The sequence below is a fragment of the Caretta caretta genome, chromosome 2 (assembly GCF_965140235.1).
Source record: "Caretta caretta isolate rCarCar2 chromosome 2, rCarCar1.hap1, whole genome shotgun sequence".
Lineage (NCBI taxonomy): Eukaryota > Metazoa > Chordata > Testudines > Cheloniidae > Caretta > Caretta caretta.
The window spans coordinates 177,778,168-177,793,843 of NC_134207.1; the positions used below are offsets into that span (position 1 = coordinate 177,778,168).

Sequence of the window (15,676 nt, forward strand, 5' to 3'; positions counted from 1 at the left end):
TGGATACCAATAAATCTAGAAGACGCTACTGGCAATTCACAAGCCATAATGAAAACTATCCCAAAAGAAATAAAAGGGTTTGAGGCAGGTTGGAGGTGACTGAAAGCTGTTGCCACCTAATGACTGCTTGGCAACCTGTGTGAAATCAGTTAGTGGGCTCAGTCCAGTTCTTATTGAAAAGGAGCTTACATCATAAAAAGCACCCTCAAAATTGGCAGCACTGCCAGCTATCTCTGCAGAGATCAAGAGCTTTAGTGGTATGGAGACTGAGCTGGCCTCTCAACCCTTCAGACTGTCCTTCCAGAACATAGCATAGGGAAAACTGGAGGGGCAGGAGAATGGAAACTTGCAGTGCTGATACCTGTACAGTACCTGTTCTATGCATAAAGGATTTTGGTCTCAAGGGATATCCATTCAGCAGCTTGATAAAATAGAACTCAAAAAATTCATTCAGTCTCGTTGGGATCTTCAAATGAGATTAAGGGAATTAGGCACTCCTATTGACAGTCCCATTTAAAACTAGACTGGACAAAGTACTAGAAAATGTGCTATACAGGGAACAAACTTTGACAGAGAAAGTAACTGGGGACCTAAAAGGTCTTTTTCATCTCTATCTTCTATGAGACAGTACTTAACTTTGTTTCCAAGAAAAGTTTAAAAAATTAAAATACAAAAGTTACAACTAAATAAAAAAATGTATATAGCCAAATACAGATTTCAACGTAAGGCTGTAAAAACAGCAACACCTCAAAGAAATGTAAAGTCAGAATTGATCTTCCTTTTATTTATTCAGTTGCGTCATCAAATGGAGGGGTCCACTCAGCACCTGATACATAAGCACGATATGATACGTCCAGGTTGGTCGTCAGTCCTAGCTTCAAACTCTTTTTGAAATCTGAAAGTTACATAAACCATAATTTTTTGTTACATAATTATATTATTGTGCTGATTTCTGGTTCCCTGTTTGACAAGACTGCTCAGTTTCATGAAATAAATCAGAACTGATTTCTTTCCAATGAGCTCTATCTAAAACTAAGGTAAATTCAATTTTACATGCTTTTTTTTTTTTAAATGAAGATTAAGGAGCAACAGAGCCACCACTGGGTGGCTTAAATAAGTCACAGGTATGCACTCAATATCCTAAATAACATTTAAAAACCCTACCTTAAGAGAACATTATTAAGGTTGCAAACTCAAGCACTGGAAAGTTAGGAAATGCCAGAACTAAGGTTGCCAGTGCAATCCTAAATTGGCCACCTTGTGCATAAGCATTATGATACACTTTTAATTACACAGCCACATACTATTTTTTTCAATGGGATTGCTGTCTCATTCAGTGAATGGGTACTTACTCAATATTTCCTTTTATCCATCTCATTCAATATGTGGCCTCAGGCATCCCTGACTACCCCACCTCCCCATTTCTTGCCCTCCACCCCTTCAGCGCTTTCCTTCTCTGCTCCTATCTACCATACTACCCAGGAACCAGCTCCTGACTCCTCTCCCTGCCCTTCCCCCCCGCTTCCCCCCCACCATTTCCCCTTACCTACTCCTGTCTCCCTCTGATCCTCCCAAAAGGCAAATCCCTGACACCAGGCCGACCCTCCTGCCAAATTTCAAATCCTTGCTCAAAAGCAATCAAACAGATGTAATCATTCTTTTCAGAGGGCAAAACAATGTATTTTTCGCTAGCCTCATTCCTGAAAACAGCTCAACCATTTTAGCTGAAATTGAAAGAAAGAAAAAGAAAAAGAAAAGAAAGAATAAATAAATAAATAAATGTTCCGCCAGTGGCATGGAAAATTTCAGCCAAAACTGTTGAAGACTGGCAAAGCTATAAGCATCTGAAAACAGGGTCTTAAAATGGAAAGTGGTATGCAGCCTTAGTTATCTGTGGTGCTATCTGCTCCACCTACAATGATTTGTTCAAGATTGCTTCTGTTTAGGACAGAAAAGCCACCAGTAAAAATATCATCAACGTTCCTGCGTTCATTTTTATAGTTTCGCCAAATGCAAGTCAAATGTTTAACTCTGCATAAGAATTTTTTCTTGTTCAGTTTATATTCAAATAGCTATTTTACTGAATATAAAAAGTGTTTTCTTATCAGAAGTTGTTCTTGTCAACAGAACATGATTAGAACTTTTATGCTGGGTCTTATTTTCTATTCTTTGGACTGTTTTTAAAAGCAGCTTATTGTGTGCCACTGACAATTTAGAAAATAACGTGGGCTAAATTTTCAAAATGTGGATTCCATTTCTTTCACAAAAAGAAAAGGAGTACTTGTGGCACCTTAGAGACTAACCAATTTATCTGAGCATAAGCTTTCGTGAGCTACAGCTCACTTCATCAGATGCATACTGTGGAAAATACAGAAGATGTTCTTATACATACAAACCATGAAAAAATGGGTGTTTACCACTACAAAAGGTTTTCTCTCCCCCCACCTCACTCTCCTGCTGGTAATAGCTTATTTAAAGTGATCACTCTCTTTACAATGTGTATGATAATCAAGGTGGGCCATTTCCAGCACAAATCCAGGGTTTAACAAGAACGTCGGAGGAATGGGGGGGGGGAGGACAAGGGGAAATTGGTTACCTTGCATAATGACTTAGTCACTCCCAGTCTCTATTCAAGCCTAAGTTAATTGTATCCAATTTGCAAACAAGTGCCACAAGTACTCCTTTTCTTTTTGCGAACACAGACTAACACGGCTGTTACTCTGAAATCTGTCATTTCTTTCACATGATACAGCTGTGTGTGCAAACACCTACAAGTATATTTCTAGAGCACTAACATGAGCACACAGGAGTGCCTGAATTTGACACTTTAACAGTTGAGCACACAGGTAACAGAATCTATTAATGCAAGACTCAGACAAAGAGATTCTGTTCACGAAAATTTTATCGTGTGCACGCACTGGCGTTAAAACACATATTAATAGTAGTATCGCTCGCATTAAAGTATTGCCTGAAGGCTCCAGGCAGGGATTAGGGCCCCACTGTACTAGGTGCTGTGCCACACACATAATCAAGACAGACCCTGCCCAGATCTTACAAAGGTATTTTTCCATGCCAAGTTCCACACACACAAATGGAAACTGCGGTAGGGCCCCTTTCAGTTTTGGTCCTCTGTTTAGAAACAATGCCATTTACAGTATAAAATACACACTCCGGGTAAAATTTTCAAAAAAGTGCCAAAGTGATTTAGAAGCCTGCATCCTATTGACTGTCTAGGCTTTTTTAGGGCTTGTCTACACAACCAATACATGACAAGGTAGGGTGTAAATCTACTTCTCACTAGCCTGCTGAATGCTAACTGTCCATGTAGACTCTGCTGCTGTATACTAAAAGTTCCCTAGTTTTGATCTGCTCTGAAATAGAAGTAGACAGACATTCAGACTCGGGCTGGAGCCCAGGCTCTGGGACCCTCCTCTTGGCAGGGTTCCAGAGCGGGGGAACCAGCCCAAGTATCTACACCACAATTTTACAGCCCAACAGCCCAGGCCCACAAGCTCAAGCCAGCTGAGACAGGCCAGCTGTGCAGATATACCCTAAGTCACTTCTGAAAATGGGAGTTAGGCTATTAAGTCACTTAGATGCTTTTGAAAACTTTAACCACTTTATTTTTTTAATCCTCCCACTTTTTATTACTGGTATTTGCACGAAAACAGTTCTTAAGAATTCATCTGCACCTGCTTATTATTCTCACCCTCTCCTTGAGAAGACTATCACACCTTTGCAACAACTAACAGTTCTGCCAGAGGTTTGTGCTTTCAGGTTAGGAAAAAGCAGCAGGAACAGAAGAACTCTTAGGTCTCTGTCCTATAAACGGCTATGCACCTCTTGCACGGTGCTGAGCGTATAAGGGTTGGGGCAGTGGGGTGCTAGAATTTCCCATCATTGCTGTCACAGCTGCTTCTCCACTGGCCATAGCAACCGTGTGTGTAGTTATTCATGCAGAGCTTCTGATGGCCATCAGTCTCTTAAATACGATATCATTCAGCCCAGGTCAGAGTATGTCCACACACCACAGTGTTTAAAATGCTGGTAGCTGCCTGGGGCCTTGCCTACATGAGGACTCCCACTGTTGCTTCCACCAGATGAGCTGGATGTTGTAGCAACAGTAGGAATTTTTTAGGGAAAATATCCTAATGTAGCCAATGCCATTAACATTGGTCGGAACTGGGGGTGTTCAGCATCCTCTTCAGAAATAAATGTCCTATTTGGAAACAATCATCCCTAGCAATAAAAAGCGAAGTTAGAAACCACTCGGACACTACAGTCATCTGATGACCAGATCTGTTCTGGAAGTGGAAATGGGCTGTGTTTGACTGTCAGATCTTAAAGGGAATCTTCCCATTAAAATATTGGCAATATATCAGTAATATGGGGCATCAGTCTTTAAAAGAAAGGGGTCATACTAAATAAAATAATTTTTAAAGAATTAAATTAGCATACACAGCAATGTATAAGTATATGGGGGTAGCAAGTTTACACATTTTAGTACGTTTCGGGTTGAATTGATAAGCAGCTATTTTTAGCAATGAAGAAAAAAGTGTTAAGTGAGTTGTATGAATCCATTACAGCCGGACTGCTGAAAAAACAGCAATTAACTCATGGGAAAGGTAGTGGGATTTTACAACACACTCATTCATTTTCAGCAGGACGCTTGTGAATTCCCACAAACTATCCCCCAGGAGTCCCTACTATAGCATTTACACTTCTAAAAGAATATTTATTAACACTACTGGTGCTCTCATAGGGCAGCACAGATAATGTTCAGCAAAACACAGAAAATTGTCAGCAAAATTAACTCCAGGGTGAGTGGTAACAAAATATGGGGTGAGTAGAAATCTACAGAATCCATAACCCTGATATTTTTGATATATATAACGTCTTTTGCAGCTTCCCTTTGCAAAGGGGTGTGTTTGATGATGTGATGGGACTTGTCCATAAATAAATGATAAATTTAACAGTAATAAGTCACCAGGACCAGATGCTATTCACCCCAGAGGTCTGAAGGAACTCAAACATGAAATTGCAGAACTACTGTGGTATGATCTGGAAAATGGGATAAACAGCAAGGTGGCAAAGTTTGCAGACAATACTAAATTACTCAAGATCCTGAACTCCACAGCAGACTATGAAGAGTTACAAAGGGACCTCACTAAACCAGGTGCCTGGGCAACAAATGGCAGATGAAGTTCAATACTGGTAAGTGCAAAGTAATGCACACTGGAAAAAGTTATCCCAACTATACATAAAAAATTATGGGTTCTAAATTAGCTGTTATCATTCAATAAAGAGATCTTGGCCTCATCGTGGATAGTTCTCTGAAACATCTGCTCAATGTGCAGTGGCAGTCAAAAAAAGCTAAACAGAAAGTAAGGAACCATTAGAAAAAGGAATAAATAATAAGACAGAAAATATCATGATGAAATATAATTTCATGATACGTCCACACCTTGAATACTGCCTCTGAGTTCTGGTCTCTCCAACTCAAAAAAGATATATTAGAATTGAAAAATACAGAGAAGGGCAACAAAAATGATTGGGGTATGGAACAGCTTCCATATGAGGAGAGACAAAAAGACTGGGACTGTTCAGCTTAGAAAATAAATGACTAAGGGGGGATATATTAGAGAGCTATAAAATCATGAACAGTGTGGAGAAAGTGAATAGGAAAGTGTTATATACCCCTTCACATAACATAAGAACCAGGGGTCACCCAATGAAATTAACAGGCAGCAGGTTTAAAACACAACAGGAAGTACTTCTTCACACAGTGCACAGTCAACCTGTGGAACTCATTGCCAGGGGATGTTGTAAAGGCCAAAAGTATTACTGGGTTCAAAAAAGAATTAGATAAGTTCATGGAGGACAGGTCCATCAATGGCTATTAGCCAAGATGGTCAGGAACGCAACCCCACGTTCTGGAAGCCCTAAACCCCTGACTGAAGGAAACTGGGACTAGACAACAGGGGATGCTCCCTTACTAATTGTCCTGTCCTGTTCATTCCCTCTAAATAAAGAATCTGGAACTAGCCACTGTTGGAAGACAGAATGCTGGGCTAGATGGACCATTGGTCTGACCCAGTATGGCCATTCCTATATTCTTATTTATGATCTTGTAACTTAAAATATCCATTTACTATAGCAAAACGAGTTTACAGAGATTAAGAAAATGTGCAATCAGAATTTCTACACAACAAGTGGTTATATCTACCCAGGAGCTTTGTTGTTCAATGAAGTCAAATAGCTTTTCTGATAGCAGAGAGAACTGAACTTCATCAAACAGCAAAGGGTCATTTTATTTTACTAGTAATATTTCTTAGGTAAAGCTTACAAAAAGCACTTTTAGGAGAGAGGCCTGCTTTCAACTGCTTTGGCATAGGCTGCAGAAACACAAACTCCTGGTTCATATACCAGAAAAAGAGAGAGATAAAGACAGTCCTGCATTGTGTTATCTCAATGGAAGAACACTGAAGTAGTTGTAAAAAACCTTTGGAAATAGCCCATTAAGCTCTTTGGTGCTAATGCACTCTGGGAATGACATACAAAACAAACCTCTGCAGGTGAGTGAAATATTTGAAATAGCACACATTTTTAAAAAAAAGAAAAGGAGTACTTGTGGCACCTTAGAGACTAACCAATTTATTTGAGCATGAGCTTTCGTGAGCTACAGCTCACTTCATCGGATGCATATAGTGGAAACTGCAGCAGACTTTATATACACACAGAGAATATGAAACAATACCTCCTCCCACCCCACTGTCCTGCAGGTAATAGCTTATCTAAAGTGATCATCAAGTTGGGCCATTTCCAGCACCTGGATTTGATGATCACTTTAGAAAAGCTATTACCAGCAGGACAGTGGGGTGGGAGGAGGTATTGTTTCATATTCTCTGTGTGTATATAAAGTCTGCTGCAATTTCCACGATATGCATCCGATGAAGTGAGCTGTAGCTCACGAAAGCTCATGCTCAAATAAATTGGTTAGTCTCTAAGGTGCCACAAGTACTCCTTTTCTTTTTGCGAATACAGACTAACACGGCTGTTACTCTGACACATTTTAAGAGTGCTAGATTACATCTTTGTCTCTGCAACATTAATGAGCACCCACCGTTCACTCATCCATTGTGCCTTCTTTGAACTCTTTATGTTGTCTTCAGCACAAACAGAGGTTCATCTATTAAGGTGTCAAAGTGTACAGCTCAAAAGAAAAATGTGGTCCAAAGTTCTGTTTGATTTGGGAAATAAATGGGTTTGTATTAACCATCTGGATGCCTGGAGCCAAGATATGGCATTTCTTGCTGGTGATTCATTTTGCATTTCTGGCTCGCCCCAAAATTTCTTGACTCTCAGCACTGGAAAATGAATGAACCCAAAAATATAACTGATTTTTTACTCTAAAGTTAAAAGACTTTTGATAAATTATTTTTAATTAATTAATGAATAATTTGAATAAATACAAAATGCAGGTATATGGTTCTCTACTTAATAATGATTTTCTTAGATAGATCCAGAACGGAGTTTCAGCTGAAGTTATTCAACAAGAAATGGAATGATACACAATTGTAGTCTAGTTTTAATCAGAGGAGTCCAATTTGGTTAATAATCCTTCAAAAACTTCAGGCTCTTTTATGACGAACTGCAACTACACTTTAGTCTTCTTTTTGTACACGTTTGATTTTGTTTTTAACCATGTAACACATTCTGATCATTGTTATTTATATAATATTGTGCTTTAACTGAATTTGTACCAAACAGCAGGTCTGTGAGGAGTTTATAATTTAACTGCTGTGCTGGAAACAATGCAATACAGAATAATACAAACACAGAGTGGCATATGGTCACTATGTAATTACTTCATCAGATCAAAGTAATCAGAACATGAAGTTTCAGCATCACGTTTTTCTTTCGCCCCTCTTGAAATTACTCCTATGGGACATATTCTAATCAGAGCAACATTGATGCTGCAGAACGACTATAATAACCACCATTCCAGTGCTGCCCCCATTCCATCAGCATCTCCAATAGGACAAGCTTGTGGGGGTTATTAGACCTCCAGAAGTTCGGCATCACACACAATTCAGTTCTTTTACTCACTTACTGTAACTTAACCTTGTCACCTTCCTCCATCAACTTATAGTCTGTTCTCTTATTGTTTCTATAAATTACTACACCATACAGAGGACCTATGGGCCTTATTCAAAGCTCACTCCAGTCAATGGAAAGACCCATTGACCTCATGGAGTTTGGATCAGGGGAGCACTAAAAATCTGTTTATTGCCCTGTTGGTTACTCACACTTCTTCATTTCTTTTAATCTGTTAGCCTGAACTCTTACTTTCCAGTTTTGGAGGTTGCACTTTTTCTTCTAATCCATAAAGTGATTCTGATAATTGGTACATTGGTAACAAACCATAGTAAAACTTTCAGTTTCATATCCAGAGTCATGTCCATAATTCAAAGACCATCTAAATCAGGGGTCTCAAAGTCCTGGCATGCGGGCCATCTGTGGCCCGACAACCTCCACACTGTGGCCCGCAAAAACTTTTTTTAAAAGTTCTTTCATCCAGCCCTCATGGCTGCCGGCTGTGGGGGGGAGGAGGGAAGGGGAGGAAAGATTTACATGCCCCTCCCACCAATGTTGCTCCATACTGCTGCTCCTGGGACCCTCCCAGGGGTTGCACTCGGCAACGTGTCATTCACCTCAGGCAGCTCCACTCCCTGCAAGCTGTTCCCTATCCCTGCTGTTGCCAGCGGAGCCGCAGAGGAGAGACCCATGCAGCCACACTGTCTGCCACAAGCGCCACCCCCCACCCCCCGCAGCTCCCATTGGCTGGGGGAGAGGGACAGAGATACCATCACTAGTTGCTGGGCAGAGTCAGCCATGGAGGCAGCATCACTAGTCACTGGGCAGAGTCAGCCAAGGTGGCATGAGGCCAAGGGAGCGATGGAAAAGGGTGGGAAAAGGGCTGGGAGGTGGAGTGAACACCATCTTCAGTGACATTATTGGCCCACTGGGAGGATTTGAGGACTGGCACTGGCCCTAAGGTAAACTGAATTTGAGACCCCTGATCTAAATAGTAAACTCACTGTATTGACTGGAACTAATGCCTATCTTCATCGTCAAGCTCTCTCCTTTCCCTGTTCTAGCATATTCCTATGTTTTAATATGTTTCCTATACTTTTTAGAAAAGATGGGTTTCTCCTTCCCTCCTTTAGCTAGATAATAAATCTTCAGCTATCATTAGTACAACTAGTGAACCCATTCAATCCAAGGTCAAGGTGGAGCATAATCTACCAATGACTTTATGTATTACTAATGATTCGAAATAGCAGAAACCATACGTAATCTCTGAGGCCAAACTCAGCTTTTCTTTCAAACACATTAATATTGCTCTTTCAAAAATCTGTATAGCTCAAGCAGAAGCATACAGTGCCAAATTCTGCTGCCTCTTATGCTGATAAACTCAGTGGAATGATTCAGAAGTTATACCCTTGTAACAAACAATAGCATTTGACCCATATTTTTTAGAACAATTAAAATAACTTAGCATTCGTTTTTGCTACCTCGAAGACACGTAGTGAAAGAGAAAACACATTTCTCCATGTAGTGTGTGCACTACACTTTTTTATTATGTGCAAAAGACAGAGAGAATTTAGTGCTTTGGAACGCTGGTGCTAAATAGCCTTGGAAACAGACTCCCTTGTTCATCCACAGGCTAGATAAAACATGGATAACTGTGTAAGATTCCTATATCCTGCCCTACCAATGTGCCTCAACTCTCACCAGCAGTAACCACCTCTAGACAGGATAGGTTCATCCTCTATGTCTATTCAAACCATGATCTCTCCAATTAACACACAGACAACACAACATGGCCTAGTACAGAGGAAGGATTGCCTAGGAGTTATAGCAGTAAGCAATGAGTCAGGGGACCTGGATTTCATTCTTAATTCTGCCACTGATATATACCATGTGACCGGGGCACATCACAAACGTTCTGTGTCTCAGTTTCCCTATTTGTAAAATGGGGATAATGTTTACCACTTTTGTTAAGTGCTTGGAGATAACAGAATGAAAGTTACTATTCAAACACAAAAGTATTATCATCATCAGTTTACGGTTATGGTTGTGGTTTGTGTCATACCTAAAGACCTGAACTGAGACAACTATATCATCTCACATAAACAACCATTAGACACTATCAATGTGGGCTGGATTCGAACTGGACACCTAAAAGGCAAAAGTTTCTAAAGCTCACTGCTAATCCCATAAGCTATCCTGCAATTTAAAACATATTTACCAATAAAGATATGAGTGAAGAAAACAATGTCTTCTAATTTGCTATATTTTTCTAGTCATTTAACAATTATGAGAATATATTGTGTATCTTTACAACAAATATAAACTGAAACTCAGTAATTAGAAGCAGAGAAGTGACTTGAGATAATCATACATTATAAACAATATTAACCACATTATCCTGTCTGTGGAATCTGAGACAATACATAATAAAAATTGTTAAATGTTAAAGAAGTAGAACACTTCTTACAGTATTTTAGTCCAAAAGAAACTAGCTCGCTACAGTATATTTTTATTTTTTTATTTTGTGTGTGTGTGTGCCTGGTTGCAATTAAATACAGGAAGGATATTAAAACTTCCAAGAGATTTTTTTTTCAAGCCACAACAGAAGAATAAGTGCAGTTGCATAATTGGAACCAAATCCAAAACCCACTTCCTTCTTATTTACTAGCATCAGCTAAAGGACACTATTTAGATGCTGATGCTAAAAGGTCTGGAGATGACAACTATAAATCATCTATGGGGAAATTTTTTTCAAAAGAATCTTATGCCAAGGGTTAAAAGTTTATAGCTGAGAGACCACAGAAAGTTAGTGCCCACTGCAAAAACTACATCCTAGCAGTCATCCTGTCTTTCTTTCTTCAATAAAGTCCTTTAATTTTGCTTTGTTGTAGGGAAAGAAATCTTCACCAGTTAATAATCAGCTACTACTCTGCTGCAGTGTAATTTGGAGGAGAGACAGAATCGAGGAGGAGAGACAGGTCTCTTTTACAGGATGCTAGGTCACAATGACATTCTATTTTACAAGCAGACATTTGTCATCTATACATAGAAGAGCTAAAATTAGAAAATATGCTTCCTGATCATCATGCTATATATCAGGCTTTGGGTCTTTTTCATTGGCAGCTGAATTTCAGTTCAATGTTGCCTTGTTACCGGCACTGACAGATCTGTGCAGAAAGTTTAATATTAAGGTGATCTGGGAAAAAGAAGGCCTCTTGCATGGCTTTAAGATAAGCATAAGAATGGCATCTGAGGATAATGATGGAAGCTTAAATGTTAGAATGTACGGATTTGGGGGATAAAACAAACCAAATATTATTTTTCAGCACTTTCAAATTATTTCAGGTATTTAAATAGCTCTGATTCTTCATGTTCTTAGATAAAGATCCCACACATTTTATCTTGAGTACAGTGAATGAAAAAGAAGTCCTCTTACAGGCGTAGTGTAGCCCTGCCTCTGACTTCATACCCTTAATTGCTGTTTGTGTTGAATGGAAAGGTGGGTATTTTAAATAAGGCAAGGCTGAAGGAAGGAAGAAAAAGTATAAGCAGGCTGCAATGTTAGCTTGGTGCCAGAAAGTGTAGCAGTTGGACGCAAAAAGCTCTCCATAAAGGTCATAACAACTTTAGTAAGAGTGTCCTTCAAGAATGCATTTGGTTTGCCATCCAGGAGAAGCGATCGCTCCCTTCACACTAGAAGAATTACTAAACTCTAGCCTGAGTCAGGTTGGAACGAAATGTATCATTGTCAGTCTGTTTTGGGATTGCTAATTTAAGGCCAAATTCTGAAGCACTTACTCAGACAATATACACATCTGAACCCAACTGAGAGCTCTGCTGAGTAAGGACCTAAGGATTTGACCTTTATTCAGGATACAGCTACAAGGAAACAAATGCTATCTTTGAAATTAACAACCTAAATTTTCTACACTGCAACTAAACAGCGCCTTAGCCTGAGCCTGGTTAGCCTGAGTCAGCTAGCATGGTCCAGCTGCAGGGTTTTAATTGCAGTGTAGACATACCCAGATTATATACTGACTCTGACATTCAGGGTGATCCTGTGCAAGTTACTTAGAGCTGAATGTTCAAAAGGAGTTAGGCTTCTAACTTCCACTCATTTCAATGGAAGTTAGCACCCTAAATAGAAGGTAGTAGTCTAACTCCTTTTGAGCATTCAGCCCTTAGCTTCTCTGGAAGAAATAAACCCCAGTGCTAAGAGCACACTATACTAGGGTGATTTCATCAGCTGTGTTTTTTATCCATACAACACAGGGACATTAAAAACACTAATTAATCAAGCCTCAAAGTGCTTTGAGATCCTCAGTAAAAGATGGTATTTAGGTGGCAGACAGAAGTGCTGTAGTAATAATAGTCATCAATCAAAATAAATCAACCAGTACTATAGAAATATAAACTAGGAAATTTGTCTCTAGTATTGCTTTCAATGTCATTTGGCCCAATGCACCAAAACCAGTAAGAAAAGTAAATCTACATCAATAAGCTAAGTAAAACATTCTTTAAACCCGTACCTGAGATGACAATAGATTGCAGTCAATGTGAAGTCCCTTCCCAGTTTTATATCTTTGAAGCAGGCCGGCCATGATTGCTCCATACGTGTACAACCCTGTAGCAAGGTCTGTCATGGCTACTCCTGGCCTAATTGGACCACCATCCTAGCAGGTGCGAAAAAATGGGAACGGGGAAGAATTAATATTTTGTTATGGTAAATTCCACATAAGACATGGGTTAAAAAAAAAATTTCATATTACGCATTACAGAAACATGCTAAGAAGCTAAAATACCTTCTGAGTGAATTAAGTTGAAAAGTCTGCCACTGAAAAATACATATTCTCACGAGTATCTACAGATAACCTGTTCCTAGCAATTCTGTAACTTTACAGTGCTCTCCTCTACAAACAGTGGTAAATTGTGAAAGAATTGTGCTATTCTACCCTTTATCAACACTATCGCTTTCATTCAATAGTTTCAAAATGTCTTTAAAAAATAATAAATTGTTAGAGGCAAAATTATTCCAAAGGAAAACACAATTTAATATACCTGGAAAACAAGGTACTGTAGGACTTGTCATACAGGTTGTCAGTGGCACAAGTAACTGAGGAGGACGGCAAATCGCCCCCCTATTAATTTTCTTGCTGTATCTTAAAACATTCATCACCGGTTTCCAGTAGAAAAGATTGTTTTATAAAAGGAAGACTTGAAATGCCAGTGGGGATTCACAAAGGTTTTATGAAATGAGACACAATTTGAGACTCACTTTTTAAGCATATTTAATCTTCAAACATAAAAAACATATATATCCAAAATGAAAAGCTTGTGATTCTGTTACTAAAATGTAAGAACACATAAGAGTCCCATACAGCTAATTAGTTAGGCCTACTAGTGTTTTGTATCTGCCCTTCAATACAAAAACACTTTTACCAATGTTTGCTTTCTCATCAGCTAACATATTACAAAATTACAACCAAACCAATCTGAAAAGTGCCAAAAAATGTCTAGTTAATGTTGAGCTGACTGGCTGGAAGTGCAGGTGGTTTAAAAATATTCAAAATTCTGAATCCAACTGTCCAGTCCTCCATGATTTTCCTGTCACATGCACTGTGATGCAATGAAGTGTAACAACTTCTCTTTGCAAATATGTATTTGGGACAAAAACCTGGATCTTCAATTGTAAATACTAAAAGAGAAGGAACAAAATCAGGATTAGGTTCCATCAGCCTTTTCTAACTGTTTAAGGTTCAGTGTTTGAGATCAGTCAATCTAACTAAGTAACAAAGATTTCATAGCTTCTCTGAATCATTTTTCAATTGTGTCCTAATTAATAACAAAGAACTAGAACCACACAAAAGCACACAAATGCCAGATTTCCACTGAGAGTGAGACAGTAACGTCATCGGCCTGCAACCTTCAAATCCCCCTAAAATCTTCAATTGCTTTTGTAAATTTAGTGTTTCTCTATAGAGTTCCTTGCCCAAAATAAGTGCCATGTTTTGACCAAAGTTCTCCTTAGGTTCAATGCAAATTTCAATGCATTCATAGTAATTGGATCAATCTAGGTACTTCTGTGGACCCCATCACTGTATATCTGAATGTGACCCTAAAACTAATGAATTCATCCTCACAGCATCCATGTGAGCTAGGGAAGACCTAATTCCATTTTACAGATGGGAAACTAAGGCACAGACAGATAAAGTTTCCTGTCCAAGGTCATTCAGGCAAATTGTGGCAAACCCAGGAATTGAACCACGGTCTTTTGAGTATCAGTCCAGTACCTTGACCATAAGGTTACCTAAAAGTGGAGAAATTCCTGAGCGTTCCATCCAATGTCATTAGGAAGCTGGGACTCAATCCTCTTTTTTTAATCAACTAACCATAATGCTGATTATGGCTGAAGAATTTTTTTGATCTTCCACCAGGTGCTTCAGGATTGTGCTAGAAATTATTTCTTTCCCAACAAGGTTTATAGTGTCCTGAACACTCATATTTGAGGCATGAAATCGTGTCGCACTGAAGTCAATGAAAACACTCCCACTGACTTTATCCGGGCCAGGATTTCACCCCAGAAGTTTAAGATGACTGCATCCAAGAAGTTCTCTCATTTTGCTGCGTTTTATTTTTGTTGTCTGAGCAAAAGGCAAAGAGATTTTCCAATATCCCAGACTACTCATAAACATCAGTTAGGGAATGAACAAGTCTACTAACAGAAAAGATGAGACAACCATTACTTCAGAAGCTATAGTACTTTTTGCTCTAAGAAAGTTAAAAGCTAAGGCTCAAATTCTGATGCCATTACTTGCATTGAATAGTTCCTTACTCCACAAGTGGTGGCACTGAAGTCAGTGAGACAACTCTTGGAGTAACGTACCCATCATCACGAGGAAGGGTTCATCAGAATTTGGCCCAAAATCAGTATGAAAAAGGTAGGTATGAAGGTTGCATCTCATAAAAAAGAGCAGTGTTTTGTCAAACGGCACACAGACAAGACATCTTTAAGCAATTCTGGCTGACATTCAATAAAACTTGAATTTGTACAGTCACTTTAACTACTTCTCAATTTACATTGCTAAATCTAATTACTTTTTAGGACTACAAAAGAGTTATGATAATTCCGACTCTTTTAAAAGAACTTGGTTTCACTCAAGAAAATAAAAAGCTGTCCTTAAAGTCAAATAGTGTTTTCCTATTCTGTTTTTAGCAGAGTAAGTTGCGTATATAAATCCGATAACTAGCTATCTGTGAGTCATTTAAAGGGGATTTTGTTTGTACCCAGTAAGGTAATACTGCACTGTCAAATGCACTAAGAAATCAATTTGGGGATAAAAAATTGCAGGAAATTAAGCTTCTATATATGACGGCAAGAACGGCTACTTTATTCATTATATTTTAAAATTGTCAAATGAAAAGTTAAAAAGACACAAAGTAGAAATTAAAGAAATCTTGAAAATCACCATTAAAAGTGCATGAACAACTAGTCTTCTGTTACTTTAGGCACAACCCCAAGCAGGGACCTGTGGGAAAGTTACTGCTTACTTCTGTGTGTGTGGGTCCAACGGCCAGAAGC

The 15,676-nt window shown here is 38.9% G+C and overlaps 1 protein-coding gene across 6 annotated transcripts in view; it reads right to left on the reverse strand.

The window, feature by feature from the left end:
- Positions 1-15,676, reverse strand: part of SUGCT (succinyl-CoA:glutarate-CoA transferase) — a 494,323-nt gene that overhangs the window by 401,991 nt on the left and 76,656 nt on the right. For all 6 annotated transcript variants that reach the window (XM_075125606.1, XM_048839164.2, XM_048839165.2 and 3 more), the window contains exon 8: positions 12,627-12,770. In XM_075125606.1, the coding sequence (XP_074981707.1) occupies positions 12,627-12,770 (144 nt within the window). The remainder of the gene's footprint in view (positions 1-12,626; positions 12,771-15,676) is intronic.